General features: G+C 40.4%; 1 protein-coding gene across 2 annotated transcripts in view; it reads right to left on the bottom strand.

Annotated features, from left to right (window-relative positions):
* The window catches only part of LOC117263687 (glutamate receptor ionotropic, kainate 5-like), a 417,373-nt gene that overhangs the window by 58,530 nt on the left and 331,921 nt on the right, over window positions 1–26,922 (bottom strand). For both annotated transcript variants that reach the window (XM_033637282.2, XM_033637280.2), the window contains exon 14: window positions 13,299–13,412. In XM_033637282.2, the coding sequence (XP_033493173.2) occupies window positions 13,299–13,412 (114 nt within the window). The remainder of the gene's footprint in view (window positions 1–13,298; window positions 13,413–26,922) is intronic.

Genomic DNA, 26,922 nt, shown 5'->3' on the forward strand with positions numbered 1-26,922 from the left:
TCTTCATGTTTACTGTGTCATTTGTTTTGTGGAAGTTACCTTTTAGTCTGTTCTAGAAAGGAGGAACTTTACAAAGTTAAAACACAGTAGCCAAACAGCAAAAACCTAATAATCTCCAACATTGTAATGCATTTTCTTTTAGTTTGTTTGCAGTGTTTGGACAGCTCTCTCTCTGCGGGAGTTCACATTACTTTTGCACTTGATAGATAACACACTTAGGTGAGATGGTCACAATCCTCAGAGCTTGTTTTCACCTGATGTGGTGTCAGAGAGGTGAGTTCACTGAGTCGCGACATGTGTGTCAGGTAAGCTGCCAGTCATCTAAACTCACTACAGCTAGGTAACTCAGTTTTTAAATTCTCACCAGAGGGCTGTAAAGTGAAGTAACTGGCCAAAAACTATGCTGACAATCAGACCCTATAGTATATACACGCTGTGCCATGTCGAGCTGCCCCATGCCGAGCTGTGCCATGCCTAACTGCGCCAGAGATGGACCTTCTCCAGAGTAGATCCAAAAGTCGGTAGCAGTGATGTCTTACCAACTGCAGCCGATCTTCAACAACCCTGCTTCTCCCCCTCAAACAAGCATGTGTGTTGCAACACTGAGCTCATGTCTGTCTGCAGGAGACCAGGGTGAAACGTGAATTTCTAAGTCTCTGTGTGTTCAGCTCTCAGTACTTGAGCAGCGTCTAACTGAATCTCTGTGGTCTGGAGTTCAGTTTCTCTCCTCCGTCCTGTTTTTACTTTAAATATCTGCTGTATTTTCCAGTTTCATGTGCGCTATCAGCCATATTAGACGTGTGAAGTTGCTGCTCAAAAACTCCTTTCCTTATTTTGCTGCTTCGCATTAAAAGTTTTTACATAATGGCCCAAACCAAACCAAGCCAAACCAAGCCTGCACATGAGTGTTTAAAAGCAGTATTATATGTTCATTAACATGCTGCTCTAACAGCTTCCACTATTCTGGTTTTACCACATGTTGAACCTACTGCAGGGATTTGCTCTCATTCAGCCACAAGAGGATTAGTGAGGTCCACCTCTGATGCTGAGTGATCAGGTCAAGCTCAGAGTTCAATCCTGTTTAAAACCTGATATTAGGCTGAATAATGAAGTGAAATGAAATTGCAGGAATGACCATTTTTGTTGGCAAACTCAGAAGTTAACATCGCTGTGGTTCCCTTTACAAAACGTTAATGGGGTTTTTCTGTTGGGGTTCGGCTTATTGCAGAAAATAAGCTCTGTGGCAAAAAAGCTCACAGACCTCATTTCAGGTGTCAAACCAAAACAACCACTGATTTTCACCCGGGAGGCCGGTGTTTACTTCCTATAAATTGTGAAGCCAAATCCTGTTCTTTTTTTCTAAAAAACTGAAGCAACTAACAGATAACCACAACCTTTCTGAAGTTATTCAAGGTCCAAAAAGAATAACCAAGATATCTACAACAACAATTGATTTAATATTCACAAATAAACCCGATAGGATTAGCAAAACTTCTAATCTTTTGTCTGGGCTCTCTGACCATAATTTCATTCTATGCTCAAGAAAAACCAACTGGAAACGTCTCACTAGCCCCATTAGAGTTAGCAGCCATCATATAATACCTAAAAGTGAACAACAAAATTTGAAGAATGCTTTGCAAGAGTATGATTGGTCTAATCTACTAACAAATAACGAAGTTGAGGACAGCTATAGCACTTTCTCTAAATGTGTTATGCAAGTTCTGGATCGCTTCACAAAAAAAGTGGAATTCAAAAAGCATAAAAAGACACTACCTTGGCTGAAGGATGATGTTCGCAAATTGATGAAAGAAAGAGATAATGCACTAAAAAAATCTCTAAAAACAGGGTTCATTTGTGACTGACAAATTTTTACATCACTTAGAAACAAAGTTGTAAAACAGATTTGCAAAGCTAAAGCAGATTTTTTTATTGAAATGATAGATGGGGCAAATGGCAATGGAAAATTGATATGGGAACAATTAAATAAGCTAACAGGAAAAAATAAAAACACAACATCCAATGACATGCAACTCCAGGTGAATGGCACTTTGATAAATGACTTAGATATTATTGCTAGTAGTTTCAACAATTTCTTCATACATTCAATTGAGGAGTTGACAATGAATTTCAAATGTCCAGACACTCCACGTAACCCTCTAGATGACCGAAAGACAATTTTTAGTTTAAGGGAAATAACTGTTCCTGAGGTTTTAAAAATCATTTCATCTCTGAAAAGTTCTAATGCTAGAGATGCCTTTGGTCTGGACAGTAACTTTATAAAACATCATAGAGAGGCTCTTGCACACCCAATTGCACACTTAATAAATCTGTCCATAAAACAGGGTAGAGTGCCATCCACCTGGAAGATTGCCAAGGTTACTCCAGTTCTAAAGGCTGGTGATCAGACCAAACTGGAGAACTATCGGCCGATAAATATCTTGCTAGTCATATCAAAAGTGGCTGAGAAATGGGTTGCATTGCAGTTAACAGACCATCTTAACAATGGGCACAACCCACTCCATCCAATGCAGTTTGGATTTCGTAAACACCACTCAACCGACACAGCAATTTGTTATTTTCATAAGAACATCAAGGGTTTATTGGATCAGGGTGGCTATGTAGGAGTTGTTTTTTTTGGACCTAAAAAGAGCTTTCGACTCACTAAACCATAACATACTTCTTTCAAAACTGTCCCTTTTCAATTTCTCTGATGGTGCACTCTGCTGGATGAAATCGTATCTATCAGATAGAAAACAAACTGTTCAGATTGGACACTCAGAATCACCTCCCCTCAGCTGCTTAGCTGGGGTACCCCAAGGTTCCATTTTGGGTCCGATTCTGTTCAGTCTTTATGTTAATGACTTACCTAAAGTTTGTCCAAATGTTAATTTACAATTATATGCTGATGATACAGTTTTATATGTCCATGCAAAACCAAAACAAGAAGCTGCTACAATATTATCAGCAGCGTTGGTACCTGTATTTCACTGGCTTAATGAATCTTGTTTGCACCTCAACACCAAAAAGACTGTATGCATGTTCTTCTCCCATCAGTCAGCAGAGGGCGACCAACCATCTGTAGTGGTCAATGGAGAGAGCCTTGATGTAGAAGAAGAGTTTAAATATCTTGGAGTGGTCTTTGACACAAATTTATCATTTAAATCACATGTTAAAAAAATCACAAATATCATTAAATTCAACCTATCAAATTTCCATCATATAAGACCTTTCCTTACCTCCAAGACAGCTAAAGTCTATATGCATGCCATGATATTTTCACACATAAATTATTGTTTCTCAACTTGGACACATGCAACAGAATGTACTTTAAAACCAATCAAGTCTCTCTTCAAGAAGGCAGTTAAAGTCTTGGATAGGAAACCTTTTCATTTTCATTATTGTAATATTTTAGAAAAGTCTAATATTCTTGACCTGGATAGCTACCAATTTTTCATGGATGTTTGTCTCATTTTTAAAGTCTTAAATGGTCTTGCCCCCCCACCACTGAGTGACTGAGTGACCACTGACCAGAAAAAAAAACAATGATGGACGAAGAACTAGAGCCTTTAACCAGAGGAGACTGTAAGAGACTGTAGGTGTAGGACTAAATTCAGTCAAATGGTGGTATCTGTAAGATACACATTCCTGGAACAAGTTACCATCACACATCAGAAACTGTGACAACTACTTAATCTTTAAAAAAAACCCTCAAACATTGGTTAAAAACAAATCAGACATGTACCCATACCTAAATACTGTTTCTTAATCTGATGCCTGTTCTTGGGGGCTTTTGGTTCATTGATCTTTTTAACTCTTTAACTGTGGGCTAAAAATGTTTTGTTATAATAATGTTAGTTTTGATATCCTCTGTCTGTGTCTTGTTTGTTTTGATATTGTCTGCCTGTGTTTTGTTTGTTTTGATATTGTCTGCTTGTGTTTTGTTTGTTTTGATTTGTCTGCCTGTGTTTTGTTTTGTAATTGTCTATTGTATGATTTGTAGTTGCGAGGTTTTAAAGTCTTACTGTGTCTGTGTTGTGTAGGTACCTGCCTTGGGACTACAGATGAAATTTAGCATCTGTGCTAACTCTGGCGCATTTACATTGATGCTCAATGCAGTAATGTTGATTAATGTGCATTGTCCAAAAACAATAAATAAATAAATAAACCCAGCCACGTGCCTTTGTTGCCCAAACCCAGCAATGTGTGTGTGTGTTGGTGAAAACCAACACACACACTGCGTGCGTTTATTGTTTAAGGAAAAAAAAAAAAAAACATCAGTCCACATGCATTTACTTTGAAAGAGACAATTTGCAAACTGTACATTTCCTGTGAGAAATTAAGTGTTTTTTGAAATCAGACAATCCATGTAACAGGCTGAAGTTGACACAGCGTCCCAGAACGTCAACAACTAACGCACCCAGGGTACCTTGCACGTCATATGTCGTTGTGCAAAGTCCATGACCAAACGTCGGTATGTGACGAAGTTGGAGTGTGAATGTGTTGCTTTTGAAGGGCGTGTGAATCCTGCAGCTTCTGAGGATGAAACACCAGTGCTAACATTAAGCTAGTTGTTTATGGTTTATAAATATTTGCTCGTTAAACAACAGAATACAGAATATGTGACATGGTTGTAAAGGATTTGGAGTTTAAAGTCACATTTGATGGAGCTGTGTTAAGTATGGACAGAAAGCGCTACAACTAATTACTATTGCTGTTAAGGAATTAGTAATGTAAAAATATAGGTAATATATAATCAGTCATTGATTACATTTTTTGCCTAACACTCGGGTTGACATGAAAAACAATGCTGTTTTAACTTTCTAAAAAGTTAATAATTTGTGGGGTTTTATATTATTGCAAGATTATGAAAATAAAGGCTTGAATTAGGATTAAAGATAAAACACCTGCATTAGAGAAACATTTCTGATGGTAGAAATATGCATTCAAGAATTCGCATATTCTTTATTCTTTATGTCTACTTTGTCAACCAAGTTACACAATGGGAGTAACATTTTTTGAGTCTCTTATTAAATTTTTAAGTATTCTATTGCACATTTAAATTGCACATCTAAATTGCACATTTTTCTCAATAATAACAATGTCACTGCGCCTTCCTTGAACACAGCTAGTATCTCCATGGTGATGATGTCGGAGCTCCTTGTACATGCTGTAATAAATTGTTGTGACTTAGATGCAGTGAAAGCAGAGTGATAATATATTGAGTACTAATGAATTGGGAGCAACAGCAGATATAAATTTACACTGTTCAACACCAGGGGGCAAGAACACTGATAAACATGATGGCACTTCACTAATGTGTGTGCATAAGTCAACAGCTTGAGCAATTAAAAAGATTACCATCTTTAAGTGTGCTCGCAAGCTATTTAAATAGATGCTGTGTGTGTGTGTGTGTGTGTGAGAGAGAGAGAGAGAGAGAGAGACAGAGAGTGTGTGTTTTATAATGTGTATAAAGCTCTTTATACTCCAGACATACAGACATTGAATTGTTCATTTAGTCACTTTGGGAGTTGCAGAGTAGTTACAAGGCTGAATGTGTTTTGGTTTTTGTGATACATTCAAGAGCCTGAACACATTCAGATATGTGCATTGCTCGTACAGAATGTTGTTACCAGTGCATCTGTTATATTTATTTTTAATTCCATACTAAAAGAATACAGGACCTGCTGCACACCAGTTGTCATGGTATTCTGTTTTCTGCTTTTGTTAAAGAGGATACATGTGACATTCAGAGCGTTAATATAGCAGCGAAGCACTGTTTGCTATGTAAAGATATATTGGAGTAATGTTGTCCTGAGCGGAGAATGAAGTCACACTGCCTGTGTTGTGTGTGTGTGTAATCCGTGTACCCTCTCGCTTTTCTGTTTCAAAACCAAATCACAAAAACAGAAAAACAATCTTGTTTTTTGTAGCGCATTTTCAATGAAGTAGATGCCATTTCCTGTATTCTAGTGCATTTTAACACCATATTAGCACCAGATAATCCAAACTGGTTCTGTGAGGTATAGTTCTGGCTCAATATAGATCAAAAAAGGGCCCAACATAAAAGTCATTGCAACAGTAATGTTTTTACCACCCAAGAGGGCAGTTTATCATGTTTTAACCAGCCAAGAGGGCAGTTTAGTGTGTTTTGCCAACCAGGAGGGCACTTTAGCGCACGTTTTGGCTCCCAGGAGGGCACTTTGGCTGCCAAGAGGGCACTTTAGCGCGCGTTTTGGCTCCCAGGAGGGCATTTTGGCTGCCAAGAGGGCACTTTAGCGCACGTTTTGGCTCCCAGGAGGACATTTTGGCTGCCAAGAGGGCACTCGAGCGCGCGTTTTGGCTCCCAGGAGGACATTTTGGCTGCCAAGAGGGCACTTTAGCGCGCGTTCTGGCTCCCAAGAGGGCACTTTAGCATGTGTTTTGGCTTTTAGCACACCACTGCCATAACGCATCGTTGCATCAGTGAAGTTTCAAACTGATGTTTGTCCTTTTCACCAGCAGATGGCAGTAGGACTATGGATTTATTTGCTGTCAATGAAAGCCTGGTTTTCTCTTAGTTTCTGTTGGATTATACAGACCTGCAATTCTTCAGGTTATTGATATGGACAATTCAAATTAAAAAAAAAAAAGGGCTTTTCTGACGCTTTCCTTCACAGAGGGGGCTGATAACTACAGTGGCCGACACAAAAATGCAAGAACACATATCGCCTATCTAGAGCCAGTGTTTGGTTTGTCCGCTCAGGGCTACTGTAGAAACATGGCAGTGCAACATGCCCATATACGTGGATGAGGACCTGCTCTCTATGTAGATATAAACAAATAATTCTAAGGTAACAAAATCATGATTCTTATTTTAATTAATTAAACACCAAAGAAAACATACCTATTATATTCCATTTCTGCCAACATGTCACTTGATCTTTAACATAAAAGACACCAGTGTACTTCACTTTAATACTAGCAGGAAAAGATGGAATGTCTTTGCTGCTGGAAGTCAAATAAACATAATAAAACATGCTATGCAGGATTGGCGGTTACTGTTTGTGAACACGCTCACCAGCCAAAGGGAAAGGAAAAGCCAACCCCAGATTATCTTTTGTTTCCTGTTTTGCCTTGCTATATTTGCTTTGTTTCGGTGCTTTGATTATTATGTATTATGATGAAATGAAGTGTGAGAAGCTGGATTACCAACATATTGGGTGACAGTCAAGCAAAAACTCCAGACTTACTGTGAACCAACTGGTTTGCACAAAATTAATTGAAAATGTGTTTGTAAATATGCAACACTAAAGTGCATTATCAACTGACGTAAAGACCAGAGGGGCTGGTAGGGCTCAGGAAACCGTTCTTGGCCCATTTTGACCACAGCCCTGTGTGTGAGCACACCATTATCAGCACGGCCTGTTAGCTATTCTATCTAGTGTGTATAATGGTCACCAGTGCTGCACTTGATAACAGCAGCCTGGTGTTTAGTGGAGTGAATTTATAGGGTCTCGGTTCAAATCCCCCAATTCAGACTGATCCAAGAAGCTGCCATCCTCCTCCTGACCGAGCCCACAGATCTCTGACTGCTCATCAGCTCTGTCATGTGAGGATGCAAATCACCGCTGCGGGCCGTTACTGTAAGTAACAATGTGCTCCTGGTCAACGTAATCCTGAAATAAACACTTAAGAGAATGAAGTTTGGGATGCTGCTGTGTGACGACGGCCTCGGCTGTACACACATTAAACAGCTGACTGATCACTGAGTCAATACACTGAGGCACTAACAGCGGACTGGATCAAACATGGAGGACAGATGGTGGAGGGGAATACTGATGAGCTGCAGATGTACAGTATCTGCAGGCAGCGACACTGCAGCACATCAGCAGTCTGCCTCAGAGGAGACGCATCATTATGTTTTATCGACAACAACAAATAAATACATGTTTTATTAACATTTATTGTTATTAGCAAAGACACATAAAACTTCTGCTGTTGGCCACTTAGCTGCTATGTTTAAGAACTTAAAGGAACAGGTCACCCAAAAATACATGTTTTTTTTTTTTTTTCTAGTGCTTTTTATTAGGCTAGATTGTTTTGGTGTGAGGTGCTGATTATTGGATATATTGGCCGTAAAGATGTCCGCCTTCTCTCCAGTTTATTGGAACTAGATGGCACTCGGCTTGTGGTGCTTAAACCCCCCCCCCCCCCCCCCAAAAAAGGTTACTCAAGATAATCCAAAGTCCTTGTTGTGAGCAGTTTGATATAGGAACTACTTCTTTTTTACTGACCTATACCCGCCAACAGTATCATCGCGCAGAAGGAAGCATGCATCTACTCATGGAAAGCATGCATCTACTCATGGATGAGAGGCATCCCACACATTTTTTACTTGGGCTGTCCAACGGTTAATTTTTCAAATCGTGATTAACTGCTGAATTTCAATAGTTAATCACCATTAATCACGTTTTTAACTGCACGTTTATAATTCCATTATTTTACATTGAGCAGTTCCTACCAGAGTGTTTTCATTGTGAATCAAATTAATGCAAAGAAACGTACTTCATGAACTTGACTTTTAGGTTGATTTCTGTCAAATCAGAGCTACACTGCTACAACTGTGTGGCCTAGAAACCATGACTTAGAGGTAGGAAACAACTTCAAAGTGCTTTTTATGTTCCATGATGTTGGCTGATCTGCAGTTAGTTGCCCCCCAGTTTGGAAGCACTGTAGTTAACTTCTTTGATTTAGTTTCATCCATGGGTCTGTGGTGATTCACACACTCCGAAATAGTGCTTTGCCTGCTTTGGCGATATGGTTGCCTGTTGACATCAGTCTGATTAGCTTCACCTATATGCTCAGCTCGTAGCTTGAAGTACTTCAGTGATATTTTAATTCCATTACTTTTAACTCATCAACTGAGCCATCTGGGAGTTTTGTAAAGTGAAAGGAGCCATTTAAAAGTGCAGTGGTGCCATTTTGACAAAATAGCACGTGATTAACACAGTTAAAGAAAATATCACGTTATGTTTTGACCTAAATCGCATCGTGATTAATGTCTTAATACTGACAGCCCTTATTTTTACCAATGAATATTCCATAACTTTTCTATAAAATTCTAACCCATTTCCATGACTCTATTAAAATAGTTTAAACAGGTGGGCAGATCACTGGATGAGGTAATGGACTGATTGTACCTACACTGATGCTTGCTGTGCTGGTAAAAGCTGTAACATTATCTAGCCTGGTTACTAATATGTGCAGACACTAGCAGTCTTTTCAGGGGCCTTTTGACCATCTTGATACCTTCTCCTTCTACCATGGCTGACCAGAGCTGCTTCCCCATGTGGCTGATGCCAATCTTTTTGGTGCAGAGATGACATCCAACGTTGCTAGAGTCTGCCTCTCTCTTGACCCATGAATTATGTTCGTCGTTATCCATACACTTTCCAGGCATTTGTGGATAAGCAAACTCCTAGCGTTCGCAAACTGTATATGCTCATTAGACATTCCGGCCACCAAATAGCTGTACATGTATTGTGTATCACATGATGCTAGTGACATTCAAAAGTCAGGCAGCGCAGTGCTCGATTTTAAATCAGTGATATGGAAGATGTATTTCGTAGAATGTTAGACAAGTTTTCAACCCTAGCCAAAAATAATGCATATTCAAAATTTTCCCTAAACACTGTTGATTCCAAACCATTTCAAACAGTTTTTCTAATTTCATAACTTTCTAGGAATTTCATGACAATGGGAACCCTGTGTACACATTAATAGGTGGACCGGGGGAACTTTTTCATAGTTGTAAGAACCCACGTTTTGTTGTGTCCACAATGTAAGAACTACAAATGATTGTAGATCTTAGAATGATGATTTGAGGGACTGTTTTAGCTCCTATTGCAGAATAGGTAATCTTTCAGCACAAGAGGAACCATGAATGACCTAAGTATATATTGATTGGTCGAACACAAGCCAATGCAGTACTGGCAACAAAGTTTTTTCTTAAAAAGGGAAGAAAGCACGGACAAATGGACTGACAGTGAAGTCCAGGCTTTACTGAGTATATATGGGACAGGGAAAATACAATGTAATTTTAACTTGTCAAATAGAAAGTGACAGTGCTATACCAATCACCACCCAGCTTACAGTACTTCACTTTAGCATTTCTATTAGCGGTGTGAATGCAAACAGTAAAAAAGCCCTTGAAGATATGTAGTTTTCACACGAGCTCCTAAGTGGGTGGTTATTCTCAGGAAGTCCCCAGAGCTGTTTAGTTTGAAAATGCCCAATGGAGTTGTCCTTGGCAGAGCTGTAACGTTAGCTTGCTCAGTGGTGCTAAGTGAGCTAGCAGTAGACGCACACTTTCTTTTGTTCAATTGAGCAGTTAATTGCAATTTGAAATAAATCGTTTGACAGCCCTAGTAACAAATGTGTGGGGAACCTCTTGTCCATGAGTAGATACATACTTCCTTCTGCGCGCTGATGGTTGGCGAGTGTAGTTTAGTAGAAAGAAAATAGTTCCCACATGAATCTGCTCACAATAAGGTCTGTGAATTATGCTGAGTAAATGAGTCATGATTCACAGAGAGAGACATTGCTGTTGAGTTTTTCAAATGTATTCTTTTGATGCTTTGAGCGGCACAAGCCAAGTGCCATCTAGTTCCATTATATTGAAGAGAAGGTAGACATCTGATGTCTCCAACACTTGGCAACTCACATCAAAAACAATCTAGTTTGATAATTAGCACTACAGGTAAGAGGAAATTAAGGGCCTGTGTCCACATACCTCCTTTTCTGGCAGAAAGGCGCTGGAAGGGCGCTGCGGGGCGCTGGGGTGAAGCGTCTGTGCGCCCAAAAACAAACAAAAAAAAAAACCGCTCACAACGCTCTCTCCCAGTGCCCTTCTGAAAAGTTCAGAGATTTTCAACTCAAAACGCTCGGAGTGGCCGCACAAAAAAGGAGGAGCGGCCGCATGCAGCCGCAGACACTCTCTCCTCATTGGGAACAATTGAAAAAAGACGCTGGCCTTCTTCTGGCACTCAGAAAAAGGCGCTATGTGGACACAGGGTCTAAGTGAACAGGGTGTCTCCAAGAACCCACTAGGTCTTTTCAAAGACTTCACATCATGTGGGATGGACAGTGGAGATGGGAAAGATTCCCATGTGACAAGAAAGGTCCTGAAATAGGATCAAATCATATTAGAGTCTTCTCTATATGACCAAAGTCCACCTGATGTGGATGTCTCTGACAGACTGTGCTTTCATGTTACAGACTCACAACATGAGTTCATAAAGAAAAAAAACTGCATGTATAAAGGCGGATGCAGGAGTGACTCCAGAGAGCTACAAAAGCTTCACAAAGCTTCTTGCAGAGTTATTGTTTTCGATTTCATCATATTCTCAGGTATTCATTCTTGTTATTTGTCCATCACCTTTAGGTGTTTTTACACACATGGGTTTTTCCTCACTATATTTATTTATCCAAGCAGAATTCACTGACACTGAAACGCATGAGCAGGTAAGAAAGGAAGGAGCATTAACTGTAAAATATTTCAACACCTTTTCCTCTGGAAGCAGAAATAATTGATCATTTCTGACTTCTCAGTATTCACAGGACACATGTCACCCTCGCTCCGTCTTCTATGCAAACACATAAAGGACTTGCTGGCCTGTTTGCAGGTTGTTCACCTGAATTTCCAACCACAGCAGGCCTCTGTCTGACTCACTCAGAGAAAGTGTACGAGCATGAAGTTGATGTTTCAAATTCCAGTCAGGCAGGCAGAGTCACCGATCCTCCCTCAGAGGCTGAAAAACTAATATTTTCCAAGCAGCAGCAGCTCCTGTCACCCTCTCCCCAACTGAACCATATCCCCCATCCACTCCACAAAAAAAAAAAAAAAAAACAGCAGAAGAAGAAACATGCCCTCTGTCTGTGTCCTCAGCTCTGCTTTTATCTGCTCTCCCAGTACCTCTCCCCCTGCGTGATCTCTCTGGTCGCAGGAATATTTGCTGTTCCTTCGTCCTGAACTCACAGTTTGACTGTGTGACCCAAGCAGTCAGGAGACCGTTGTTGCCTCCAGCAGCCGAGCTCCTGCTGAGGAGGCGGCTGCTGTTGTGACTGCAGCATTTTCTCTCTCAATTCATCAAATCAGCGGTCAGACGCCGCAATATATGAGAGAGAGAGAGAGAGAGAGAGAGAGAGAGACAGAAAATGTCAACAGGTGCAGGCGCTCTGCAGGCAGATCTGAGAAATTAATGGAGCTTTTATCAGCATCTTAAAAACTCCTTTGTGGAAGAAAACAAACAGCCTGCTGGGCTTCTTAAAATGAACCCCAACTGCTTTACAGCTGCATCCTCTGATTTCATATTTATCTGCTGTAGATCAGCATGTACACCAAGTAAACTCTGAACCCAAGGGCCAGAATAAATTCTGGCACTGTATGTTTCTGCAAACCACAGATGTGTTACATTTGTACATTATTATGTAGAGGATACATTGAAACTTTCTGTTTCCACAACACTGTGGTTAATGTATGGTCAGGGTAAGGAAAAGATTATGTTTTGGTTTACAATACCCGGTTTTGGCAGTACTATCTCTGCTCGAAACAAAGACCTGGTGATGACTAAAAAACAACCAGTGTTCGAGGCACCATTCATGCAGGACACACAGCGATGTCTTGGTAAAAGAATTACCACTTTTTATGTCACTCTTCCTGTTGGAAACACAGTGACGGGTCGCTAAAAAACACAGAATTTGGTGGCTAAAAAGCCGCTGGAAGACACAGCGATGACTGTTTAAAATACAACCAGTTTTCATGGCAAAATTCTGTCAGTAAACATCGCATTTCAAAAAACAACAGATTTTCATGGCACTATTCTTGTTGAAAACACAACAACAGGCCACTAAGAAACAGAGTTTGGTGGCTAAAAAGTCATTGGAAGACACAGTGATGACTTCCTTCAAAAAATCACTTTACATGGCACAAAATGCTGGCCAGAAACATAGCAATGTCTAAAAACAATAACAGCTTTTCGTGGCATCATCCCTGTTGGAAACACAACAATGGGTGGCTAAAAATCTAATGGATGACGCAGCAATGACTCATTAAAAAACAGCCAGTTTTCGTGGTTCACTTTCGATCCCAACTGCATTTCTGACAGATTACACTTCTTTCCTTTTCATTCCTCAGATGGACGGAGCTCCAAAGAGTACATTATTCAGCTGTTGGCATAGCTGTGACTGGTAGGCTGACGTGTGAAATCAGTTAAAAGGTAATAGAATAAATCAAATGAACAGTGCAGAGGTGACTTTACCAGATGAACCCTGTAGAGGATGCTGATCCCCAGAGTCATGAAGGGTTTGGAGAAATCGATCACCTTCTCTCTCTCTGAGGTGATAGTGAAGCCGGCCACTGCCAGGTCTGCTTTCTGCAGAGAGAGGGAGAGAGAAAGAGAGGAGTTCATTTTAGCCACAAATGTCACTTTAACATGACCTGGAATGAAAGAGGAAACAGTTGCATACTGAAACAGATATTCTATTTGATTTTAAATTTAGGGATCTGAGTTGAATGAATGAACAGAGCTGAATTTTCATAGAGACAGTTTTACATCATCAGGTTTGTCCCCAGAACATATCATAAACACATCATTATCAAAATTAAAAGAAGCGCCTACACAAGTTAGCTCCCAAACATTACTTCTCTCCATCTATAAATGACTGTATTCAATTAAGTTAAGAAACAGCAAGTCCTCCAAACCATACAACCACACACATCATTTGTTCTTGGTTAAAACCTTGGTATTTGACCCGGATGGTTGTGGTTTTGCAGTAGTGCACATTTAGGCAAGCTCAGTCCATGCTATGAGTCACCCCGGTCTTACTCGGAAGTCACTGAACAGTGGCACTTGGTCAGTGACCTCCGGTGTCAGACACCAACGAAAAAAGCCATACTTTTACATTAGCATGATGCGCGGCCGGTCGCCATTATTGTGTAACAGCGCCCGGCAGTGTCTGGGAAAAATGCAGCAGGACAACAACATAAGTTAAGCGGGCAAAGGTCCGTGTTGGGCGGGCGGGAGATTTGGTGGATGGGTCTAACAACCACTGACTTTCACTTGGGAGGTCGGCTTTCACTTCCTTTAATATTGTAAAGCCAAATCCGACTCTTTTTTCCTAAAGCCAACCATGTGCCTGTGTTGGCTAAATGTAACCATGTGTGTTGGTTATTGAAAGAAAAAAACATCAAGTGGCAGTGTTGTACCAATGTAGTGTGTTTATTTTGAAATATTATTTGGAAAGCATCTTCTGGGCATCTATTAAAGGGGAACTAATGTTTCTTTCAACCTGGGCCCTATTTTCCGATCTACTTTTGTCTAAATGAGTGATAGGATGTTTAATATTTGACATTTCTCCAGTACAAATCTAGGGCTGACCTGCCTGCAGCCCATGAGCGCTCGCTATATTAAATAATAGGACACTTAGACAGCGAATGAATTGAATTTGACGACCGCCTGTATTTATTTGAACATGGAGTACACGGATGTACACGGATGCAGAGCTCATTGAAATTTAAGAGCGGACGAGGAGAGGGAGCAGCAACAGGCAGAGGAACATGTCTGAATCCAGCTAAAGGTAAAGACAGACTTTCATTTCTCCTTTCCGTTATGTTGTCGGATAATTATACTAACAATCCGAGCCTGTCTGTGTGAAAAAAATGCACTTTTAGTGGATGTATTTTGACATTGTTTGACGCTGTCTGAGTGCCCTATTATTTAATATGGCGCACGCTCATGGGCTGCAGGCAGGTCAGCCCTAGCTTGGTACTGGAGAAATGTCAAATATTGAACATCCTATCACTCATTTAGACAAAAGTGGATCGGAAAATAGGGCCCAGGTTGAAAAAAACATTAGTCCCCCTTTAATGCAAAATAACACTTTGATTTTAGAGTATAGACCCCCTGTCTCAGTAAAAAAAAAAAAGAAGAATTTCTGTTTAAAGTTACAGGTGTGAGGTCTCCTGTTGCTTTAAACTTGGAGCCATGGCAAATATTAGGTTACTAAACAACTTTTTAGGTCATGGTTTTGCTAGCTCATCCAAAAAGTGCTGAGATGACCAAATGAGTGCCAACAAGAATGCACATCAGGCACACAACCCTCGTAAGGATGTAATGCACACCCCTAGGTGGAATACAGGGTTTCAGAGGAGTCCCATTTGTAACTACCCTCTAATACTACCCACAGGAGCCTTTGTTAAATTAAAGCCCCAACCACACTGAACAAAAATATAAACGCAACACTTTTGTTTTTGCTCCCATTTTTCATGAGCTGAACTCAAAGACTCTAAAACATTTTCTATACACACAAAAGACCATTTCCCTCAAATATTGTTCACAAATCTGTCTAAATCTGTGTTAGTGAGCACTTCTCCTTTGCCGAGATAATCCATCCCACCTCACAGGTGTGGCATATCAAGATGCTGATTAGACAGCATGATTATTGCACAGGTGTGCCTTAGGCTGGCCACAATAAAAGGCCACTCTGAAATGTGCAGTTTTATCACACAGCACAATGCCACAGATGTCGCAAGTTTTGAGGGAGCGTGCAATTGGCATGCTGACTGCAGGAATGTCCACCAGAGTATGGAGCTTTATCCCTATCTTTATTCAAGAGAGTGGTCTATCAGTCTGAGACCATTATGTATTGATTTCACGTTCAAAAACCCTGCCCTCGCACTCAAATAGCCTCTGCTTGCACTTCTTGCTCAAACTGTGTGCTTGCACTCAGATCCCATGTTGCTTGCACTCAGATACCATGTTGCACGCACTCAGATACCATGTTGCACGCACTCAGATACCATTTGCTTGCACAGATTTCCTGCTCAAGCTTCGGCTTTTCTCCTCACGCTCAAACTGTTTCTGTGCGCTTGTGGAATTTCTGCTCTCAGATTTCTGCCCTGCGCTTGGATTTTTTTTTGTGTAACAACCCTGTCAAAATCCCCCAACCAATAGAATGCCAGATTTACTGTTGACCAATGAAATGATCCCTGCCTCCTTGTGGGTGCATTTGCCTTAGTTTTACAGCGTCCCGTCCGGGCAGGTACTCTTTAACCGGGTTCATCCACTCCCACCCTCCAGGGAAAGCCTTGTAAATTAAATGTTCTTCTCTTGCTTTCTTTACCACTTTTGGAATAAAGGGACTGTTAATTTACACACGTGCGCCATATATATATATATATATATATATATATATATATATATATATATATATATATATATATATATATATATATATATATATGATATTTTTAAATTTAATACTCTTTTGTCCCAGCTCATCAAACGTCTCTGTTACATCGGCTTTGGGTCGGCCCAGAGCCATAGAATATACCCGCCCACATACAGAGGTCGCCACAGAAAGCATCTCCACGGTCTTTGTTTGGAACTGAGCTTGCAGGACACAGCATCTTATCGCAGTTGGTTTCAGGTAAGCTAACTGGAATAAATTGGCAGAAAATAGCTATGTTGTTGTGTTATGTTGTTCTGTGACCATTAAAAGAGGTTCCTGGTGAGGCACGACTGGGTGTATGTAGCACATGTCCCCACCAGCTAACGTTATCTTTCGTTAGCTGTTAGCTAGTTCAGCTCATGTTAGCTAACAGGCTAAAACTGTGGTGTTTTCATTTTATTTTCCCTATTTGATGTTATCTGCTTATCTGGTTATCATGAGCTACGGTCCCGCTCGGGCCTGACCGCCGCGGCCCCCCGGCCTGACCTGCGCGGTCTGAACGGATGCTCAAGTGCAGCTTAGAGGAGCGGAGAGGAGCGCGGAGGTCAGGCCGGGCGGGCCAACACTGTGTATCCTAGAACAGGTGCTCAAGTGTGGGTGAGAGGAACGGAGAGGACCACGGAGGTCAAATAGTGAAATTTAAGGATGCCTTCAGTATGTTGTTAATGTGATTTTATGGGCAATTTATCAGTAAAGGTCTCCTCCCCTGCGAAGCAAACTGACCCGGTGGCTACAGGTAATAGCGCAGTTTTGAAACCACTGTTTTTCCGAGATGAAGGACTGATTGTTGAGCTGCTGTTAACAGTTAATGGAGTTTATGCCGGATCCTGTTATTTAACCGTTTCAACAATAAATTAAGGAGAGTGACGGACCCAAAGCCTTCAATCTGGCTTAAATACAGCTGAAATGCTAACAAAAAAAAGTAAAAATTAAAAAAATACAGTGGTGAAGTTTTTTTTTTTTGAAATTTGAAAATAACAACAATAATAATAATAATATAATAATAATAATGATAAATAATAGTAACCAAATACTGCAAAAAACACATTCGGTATTTGGTGGAATAAGTTAAAAGCAAGGCTGAATAATAGCGGCGTGTTTTGATAACGCAATCAAACAGCGTGCTGTGACGGGCGGAGTAAAATGTGGGCAGTATGGCGATCCGTCCGTCACCACACTCGCATTTGCGACTAAAAATAGTTTTGAGAGAGCAAAATAGGCTTAAATCATTCAGCACACTGTGCGAGCAGCCTACAGATTTCAACCAGCAGCAGAAACAAAAGGCAAATCCCACCGATTGTGGGTTGAACGGGGGTCACAGACACAGACAGTAATATATTCCTGTCAAATACGGCGGCCATCAGCTTACCGGCGACAGAGAAGTCGGCTCCAATAATATCCTCTTCTTGGCGTGTGGACTGCCCAAAAGTACCTGAACAGCCGAGCCAGCCGAACACAGGTATGTGACGTGTCAGAGGAGAAACGAGCCGTTCACGGCCCACAAACCTCACCGCACTTTAGGGACTGTTCTTTACTTGTCAGGGGAGGAGGGTGGCTGGTTGATTCTTATTATTTTATTTTGATCCCCCCTATGTTAATCACTTATTGATGCTGTTTTTGAAGTATGAATAAGTCAATAAGTAATTTATTTCATTGAAATATCATTGATGTATTATAGAAAAGTGATTTATCTTTTTATAAATGACAAAAGGCACATCTGCCTCATTTTCACTGTGGTATCGTGATACTACTCAGAATCATGATATTTTCATTGGTATCGTACAGTGGGTCCCAATTTTGGTACCGTGACAACACTAATCTGGAGGGGGTTCATCTGCAAAAACTAATGAAAAACTCGGTAAACTCGGTATTCAGCCAAGCGTTTAATATTATTCGGCTTCGGCTTTGGCCACAAATATTCATTTCGGTGCATCCCTATAAATACCATTTGAATTAAATTATGAGTGGTTGTCAGGAGAGAACGAGGAAAAGGAAAGCCTCTTCAGTGCAGACCTCCAGGTGTGTTTGAATCCGGCCGCGCCAACATGGGGTTATGGTATGGGCAGGCATATGTTATGGACAACGAACACAGGTGCATTTTATTGATGGCATTTTGAATGCACAGAGATACCGCAACGAGATCCTGAGGCCCATTGTTGTGCCATTCATCCACGACCATCACCTCATGTTGCAGCATGACAATGCACGGCCCCATGTTGCAAGGATCTTTACACAATTCCTGGAAGCTGAAAACATCCCAGTTCTTCAATATTTGTGAGAAATGGTCTTTTGTGTATATAGAAAATGTTTTAGATCTTTGAGTTAAGCTCATGAAAAATGGGAGCAAAAACAACACACAACACTTGTTCAGTGTAGTTTAGGTTTAGTAAAGGAAATCATGGATTGGTACATACTTTACTTAATCAATCAATCAATCAATCAATCAATTTTATGTATAAAGCCCAATATCACAAATCACAATTTGCCTCACAGGGCTTTACAGCATACGACATCCCTCTGTCCTTAGGACCCTCGCAGCGGATAAGGAAAAACTCCCCAAAAAAACCCCTTTAACAGGGAAAAAAACGGTAGAAACCTCAGGAAGAGCAACTGAGGAGGGATTCCTCCTCCAGGATGACAGACGTGCAATAGATTTCGTACAGAACAGATTAAAGTAACATGACAATGTGAGTTATGTCCATGATGTGATGTTACATGCGCACGAAACTTAAAATAACTCAGCGTTTACCTTTGGTTTTACAGACACACACAGCTGTCTCCTGTTTGTTTGACCTGTCCACCTCCCCAATTGCCTCCCTTCTTTGTCGCTCTCCACTGTGTCACCTAAATTCCTCCTTTGCTCTCATCATAATTACTACAGCCAGTAGAGGTTGCCGCTTTACAATAAACGTGAATATGGTTGACATATAACTTGCTTGAACAAACAACCTATGGTGTCGTTGTTTTGGGGGAAGACAGTCCCCTGAAAACATGGACAAGTGATTAACAGAGCAGAAATGATGCCGAGGCAGACAAAAAAACAAAACCAAACATGCAATATAATTTCAGTTGGAGTTTAAATGAAGCTGGATTGAATTGATTGCAGAAAGAAGAAGATGATGGGATGAGAAAATGATGAAGGAAGAAAGTGGAGGTGGTTAGAGCAGAAGAGGAGGAAGAGGATGTAGTGAGGATTAGGAGTAAACATGAGCATATGAGAGAGGGAATTAGATCATGGAAGAGACAGCAGGAGGAAGACGACACTTTCAGGTTGACTAGTAAAGCGTGATGATAACAAGATAAGTTATCAACATCAAAGAAGAGACAACAGGAGGACAGAGAGAGAAATATGGAAGGTCAGCGGAGGTCTGAGAGGAAAGAAAATTAAAGGACAGAGGAAGAAAGGAGGGGCAACGTAGGGTCGGACATTGAGGACATGAAAACCTGAATAGGTGGACGGACCATCAGCAAAAAGACACAAATGAAATTAAGGAAAACAAAGAAGTGGATTCAAATTTGTCTAATAGAGGGATCAAGCTGATAAAAGACCACAAATGTGTTGTGTACCTGAATAAACAGAGCAAACAAAGTGAACAAAAATGTAACTGAAAGCTTTACATTTGTTATTCTGTTCCTAATGGCTCCTAATTAATTCTGTAATGAGATGAACAACCTCCAGTGAAGTACAGTCATGTTCATCTATTCTGCAGTAACAGAAAACGTTTTGGAAGAAACATAATGCCTTCAGGAATAATGTTTTTTCTGTAATGATATGCTTTCTGATTCAGCCCTCAAATCCCAACATTTCATTCACAGCTCTGTGCTTGAATCTGTGTCGAGTTTCAATCTATTTATTAAACATCAATTCCAGATGTTTTTTTTGGTTATTCCTCTATCCAAGAGGGGTTAAAGGAATATTTCAACCTCCAAATGAACATTAATGAAGAAAACTTTGTCTTTCTCGAATGCCTTCACCGTAAATGAAGAATCCAAAATCAAAGAACACTGAAGTCTTTGGGGACCATATTTAACAACTTCAAAACCACACCAAAGCAGCCATTTACAAACTCTCCCACAACTCATGCATTATATTCCAAGTCTCATTTATTCAGTTGTATGCTCAGTACTTTCCCAACACATGCATTTTTAATATAATCTTTGTATTTAAAAGTGAGCTGACAGTGAAACTTATCTGTGCCCTCTTCAAAGCCAGACTCCACTCACAGTAATTTTACTTCGCTGAGCACAGGAGCTCTACCACTAACACTATCTCGATCAGTTAGTTTGTTTGCTCACCAGCAGTTACTGGCGTGTGTTACCCTGTAACTTTGGGGTTTTAAAGGGTTAGTTCAGAATCACCAAAGTCACACAATAACGCAAGCAAAGTAACTGATCAAGGCAGCAGTAGAGCGGCTGTTCCTACAGTTAGTGAGGTAAAGTTACTGTTTTTGTCAATGGAGTCTGGCTCTGAGGAAATGAGTTTCACTTTTATAACTGTAAAGGGATGACTGTAAAGGGGTAGAATTTTTATATATAAATTTTAAATATAATGTTATGCATATCTATGGGTGGAGGCGCTTGGGTGACAGGCCGTCTGTGATGCGTTGTAGCACTGTGAGTCAGATCCATCCACTGCTACTCAACACCTCTACCCTGCCATTCAAATATGGTCACTTCGAACTCTGAAAAACCAAGATGCAGACGGCTGAAGAAAGAAGCCATACATACAGTATATACAGTGGCATGGAAAAGTTTGGGCACCCTGGTCAAAATTTTGTTTTGAGTTGTTAACTAAGTAGAAGATGAGCTGATCTCCAAAAGACATGAAGTTAAAGATGAAATATATTTCATTATTTTGAGCAAGATTACTTTTTTATTTTAATCTTTTACAGTTTCAAGATAACAAAAAAGGAAAAGAGCCTGAAGCAAAAGTTTGGTCAGTTCTTAGTAGCGCCCAACCAGCTACGAGTCTTTCAATTCTTGTTTGGTGTATTTTCACCCATTCTTCCTGCAAAAGGCTTCTAGCTCTGTGAGACTGAACCTACTCTTTTGAGGTCTATCCACAGATGTTTAATGATGTTTAGGTCAGGGGACTTCATCAGTCCACAGGACTTGTTTCCAGAAAGCATCAGACTTGATGTTTCTTTGCAAACTTCTGACAGCTAAATTTTGTGGTGAGGACACAGGAAAGGTTTTCTTCTGATGAGTCTTCCATGAAGGTCATAATTGTACCAGTGTCACTGCACAGTAGAACAGTGCACCACCACTCCAGATCCTGATAAATCTTCCTGCAGGTCTTTTGCAGTCAAATGGGGGTTTTGATTTGCCTTTCCAGCAATCCTACGAGCAGCTCTCTCGGATCGATTTTTTTTAGTCTTCGAGACCTCAACTTGACCTCCACAGTTATTGTTAAATGCCATTTCTTAATTACATTACAAATTGAGGAAGCAGCTACCTTAAAAACACTTTGCTATCTTCTCATAGTCTTCTGCTTTGTGGACATAATTTATTTTAGTTTTTCGGAATGCTAAGCAGCTGTTTAGAGGAGTCCATGGCTGCTAATTGTTGGGACAAAGTTTCAGGAGAGTCAGAGTATTTATAAATCTTTGAAATTTGCATCACCTGGCCTTTCCTAACAATGATTGTGAACAAGCCAGAGCCCTAACAAGGTCATTATGGCCTGAGACCCTGGTTAAACTTGTCTGAGAGTCCATATACCTTGGGAAGCCCAAACTTTTGCATGGGGCTCCTTTCCTTTTTTTCTCACTCTAAAATTGTACAAAACAAAAGTAATGCACTGATCTTGCTTAAAATGTTGAAAAGCATGTTTACTCTTTCATCTTTCACTTCATGCCTTTTGGAGATCAGTTCATCTTCCACTTAACTATTCACAGTAAACAAAATTTTGACCAGGGGTGCCCAAACATTTGTATGCAACTGTATATACATAAATGTAAACAGGTAGTGAAACAGTCGATAAAAGTATAAAGACAGATTATAAAGACACAAGTTCTGATCCTGCATACTTGTGCTAATTGCTCATTTATTTCTTGTGATAAATATGTGTAGTATTTCTTTATCAACATTCCTCTCTTTCCTCTTCCTCTACAACAAAAAATATTTTTTGATTACTCACGTTGAAACTCTGGGCAGCTGCATAAATGTATCCAATGAATGTGATTTGCGATGACTAGCTAACTCCACCCATCATATAAAACTGCACTTGTGTGTTCTTCAAGGTTAATAGTCCCCCTGCAGCAGCACATGTGCAGATGATGATTACTGTCTGCGCTGACTGATATTTTGGCATGAACTACCCAGCAGACCACCCCGGCTCCAATTAAACAGCCATCTCTTATTACAAGGCTGAACTCCCGATTCTTCAGCCTCGGGAGCTGCAATTAAAGGCAACACCTTTGTTCCAAATGTTTCAACCTTCTTTGAAGAGATTCTGAGGCTTTTAATGAAATATTGATTTTTATTGTACAGAAGTCGCAGTTGTTACTGAATGCATTACAAGTTAACAGTGAATTGTTATTGTGCAGCTCTCAGGGGACAGCAGGGCACTAAAACTGCCAGATAAGAGCTTTTGTTCCTGGTGGGGTAAATCATGGAGCTCATACTGGTCCCATCTCAAGCGAGGAAACACTTTAAATTAGGCTTTACACATCCACTGTTTCTTACGCAGCTGTATGAGGACCTCAATATCCTGTAGAGAAGGAAATCCCTGGACATTACTTTTGCTTTCAAGATTTTATCGAATCAGTACATGAGTTGTAAGTTGCAGATCTGAAGTGACAGAAACATTAGTTTGATGCACTGATTCCATAAAATCTTGAATGTAAGAGCAATGTGCAGGACTCTAACGTTCTCACTGAAAAATCATGCTGATAAAATGATTAGATTATAAAAAGGTGATCAGTTCAAATAAAATGTTTAAGTTTGTTCAATGCCAGCCTAATAGATGTTGGCATTATACATTTCTACACAACATGGATATGTTACATTTGTACATTATTATATGGTGCATAGATTGAAACTTTACATCTGTTTACATTTCATGTCGTTCAATGTCGATCTGGTGACAACATTACTGCAGAAACATGATGGCCGTGTTGATACTGCCAACAGTGACAACTGGGGTGACCCCGAATAGTCGATGATTCGGTGATTTGATTTGGAAAAGTCTGATTCAACTGCCAATCTCGCTGTCGAATCGTCGCAAAATGTGGTTATGAAACAAGACCGTACCATTCTGACTATATGGGGGTGCTCACTGCTGCTGAACATCTTGATTTGACATAGAATGTATTTGTTTTCTAGTAATTCATGATATATAGCCTATTTTGATACAAACATCAGCCTAATTTCTGTTAATAAAAAATTGAAAATGCGTGTGTTTAATCAGTAGGCATAATCATTACTACGCATGAATAAATCACCCGGTTGCTTGATCCAAACAAGCTAAGGTCAGTGAATGCGCTGCAGGACCATCAGAGCAGCATTGAGGCCTACGGTGATTTAAAGTTAAAGTCCCACTGATTGTCACACACCTGAGTGTGTGAAATTTGTTCTCCGCATTTGACCCATCCCCTGAGGGAGCGGTGAGCAGCAGCGGTGCCACGCTTGGGAATCATGTGGTGGTGATTTACAGTGGCGGAGCGCATAAACAAACACTTTAGAGCAGTAGCGGCGCCAGGATTTTGATTGTGGGTGGGCCTCCAGAAAACTGGATTGGCCAGTTAAAATAAGCAAAAAACGGGTTCCCCTTTATCTCCGTTTCAGTGCTTTTCTGAGGCATTGAGGACAGCGACACCGGTGCACTGGTGTGGCTCCCTTGTGTCGCTGTCCTCAGCTCAGTGCTGAAGTTTGGAGGAGGTATGTGCTCTCAAATCAAACTTTTTTGAAGGATTATTTGTTTACCTGAAGTGTCTTTAAACAAATTTCACCGCTGATTGTTTTCTTGATAGACTCTGATTTTTTATTTGGCTACTTTTTGTCCGACGATTGAGAGCAGTGACACACGGTCCGTGTGGATGAACTTGTATGAACCTGAGCTGATTAATGAAGTAACTTGAAGTCAGAAAGAAGGAAAACTGTTTTGCTTTTACTTTTATTATTATTATCTTATTATGCCAACTGAAGAATTAAATTTGTTTATTTGGGTGTTTTAGCTCTTTTCTCTGGAGCGGAAACTGACGCAAATGAGCTCATTAATCAATGAGGGGGAAACAACATGATTCGACGATTAGTCGGCTAAAGGAAAAATCTGTCAAATCAGATTCGACTGAAAATTCTTAGTCGGGGACACCCCTAGTGACAACAGTAGTCAACTCGAGCACTCGGAGAAGGCAGACCTCCGTCAAGCAGCTCGGATTTCCCGCCTTTTTATTATTTTATCCACTTCACTTCAACCGATCACCACCAAAATTTTATCATCTGTTCCTTGTCCCATTATCAACCTTTCCTGAAAATTTCATCAAAATCCGTTCAGAACTTTTCGAGTGATTTTGCAGACAAACAGACAAACAGACCAACGCTGGTGAAAACATAACCTCCTTGGCGGAGGTAACAATGCTAAAGGTGTTTTGCGGCTCAAAATTAAACTTATTCACAGGAGTGACCTGAGGCTGGCATGATTTTTCACAGTAATGCCGTTTCTAGCATTAATGGCCAAATTAGTGGTGCCGCTAGCTAGCTCCCATCCAACCTAGCTGGTGTGCAGTGCAAAGCAGCCAAGGTTAGCTAACCAACTGAGACCAAAGGGTGAGCAGTGGACACTGTGTTTCCACATGTAACTTAGCTAGTCCGCTTTCTGTCTCCCACCAGAAACAGGTGGTGCACAGTAGCTACAGTAGGCTGAAGTGTAGAAAAATAAGCTTCAAGACTACCACGCCTAAGCAGTCAAAATATTCTTGGGGGTTAAGCAGTTCATGGTTAACCACTGACATCCATAGTAGCAATACTCAGTGACTTTGTTGGCTTTTTTGTAAAACAAAGTTACTGAAATTTCTTGTTTTTGTTTAATGTTCAATTAAAACATATTTGAGGAGAAAGGTAAGAACAGGTAAATAAGGCTTTAAGGTATCCTGTACATTGTACAAACATTGCAAATATTTGAAAGGAATTGGTGATTAACCAAAATGGAAGAATTTCGTTTAATCTGGACAGACAGTCTCAAAACGTATAAGAGGGGCCTCTGCAATGCCAGAGCAAACTATTACTCAGCATTAATAGAAGAAAACAAGAACAACCCCAGGTTTCTTTTCAGCACTGTAGCCAGGCTGACTGAGAGTCAAAGCTCTATTGAGCCTTGTATTCCTTTAGCCCTTAGCAGTAATGATTTTATGAGCTTTTTTAATGACAAAATTCTAACTATTAGAGGCAAAATTCATGACCTCCTGTCCTCAGATAGTAGGCCTACCTATCTAACCTCAAACACAGCTGTAAAACCTAATATATATTTGGATTGCTTCTCCCCGATTTCTCTTCAACAACTGACCGCAATGATTTCTTCATCTAAATCATCAACGTGTCTCTTAGACCCCATCCCAACTAGGCTACTTAAGGAAGTCTTATCTTTAGTTAACACTCACATATTAGACATGATCATTTATTCATTCATTCATCTTCTAACCGCTTCATCCTCTTGAGGGTCGCAGGGGGGCTGGAGCCTATCCCAGCGAGGTACACCCTGGACAGGCTGACACATAGAGACAGACAACCACTCACGCTCACATCCACACCTACGGACAATTTAGAGTTATTTAGTTAATCCCCAATCTGCATGTCTTTGGACTGTGGGAGGAAGCCAGAGTGCCTGGAGAGAACCCACGCTGACATGGGGAGAACATGCAAACTCCGCACAGATCCCGGGATCGAACCGGGAACCCTCTTGCTGTGAGGCGACAGTGCTAACCACCACACCACCGTGCTGCCCTAGACATGATCAATATATCTTTATGAACAGGCTATGTACCACAGTCTTTTAAGGTAGTTGTAATTAAACCTCTTATAAAAAAGCCCACCCTGGATCCAGAGGTGTTAGCCAACTATAGACCGATTTCTAATCTTCCCTTTCTTTCAAAGATCCTTGAGAAAGTAGTCGCAGACCAGCTGTGTGATTTTCTCCATGATAATAATTTATTTGAGGAATTTCAGTCAGGATTTAGAGTGCATCATAGCACTGAGACAGCACTAGTTAAAATTACAAATGACCTTCTGATTGCTTCAGACAAAGGACTCGTCTCTGTACTTGTTTTATTAGATCTTAGTGCGGCGTCTGACACAACTGACCATCAAATTCCACAACAGAGACTGGATCACTTAATTGGCCTAAAAGGTTCTGCACTAAGCTGGTTTAAATCTTATTTATCTGATCGTTATCAGTCCATTCATGTTAATGATGAATCATCTCTACATACTAAAGTTTGTTTTGGAGTTCCACAGGGTTCTGTGCTCGGACCAATCCTATTCACTCTATATATGCTTCCCTTAGGTAACATCATTAGAAATCACTCTGTAAATTTCCATTGTTATGTGGATGATACTCAGTTGTATTTATCGATAAAGCCAGAAGAAACTGATCAATTAACTGAACTTCATAATTGCCTTAAAGACATAAAAACTTGGATGAGCACCAATTTCCTGATG

Source organism: Epinephelus lanceolatus, chromosome 16, assembly GCF_041903045.1.
Source record: "Epinephelus lanceolatus isolate andai-2023 chromosome 16, ASM4190304v1, whole genome shotgun sequence".
Lineage (NCBI taxonomy): Eukaryota > Metazoa > Chordata > Actinopteri > Perciformes > Serranidae > Epinephelus > Epinephelus lanceolatus.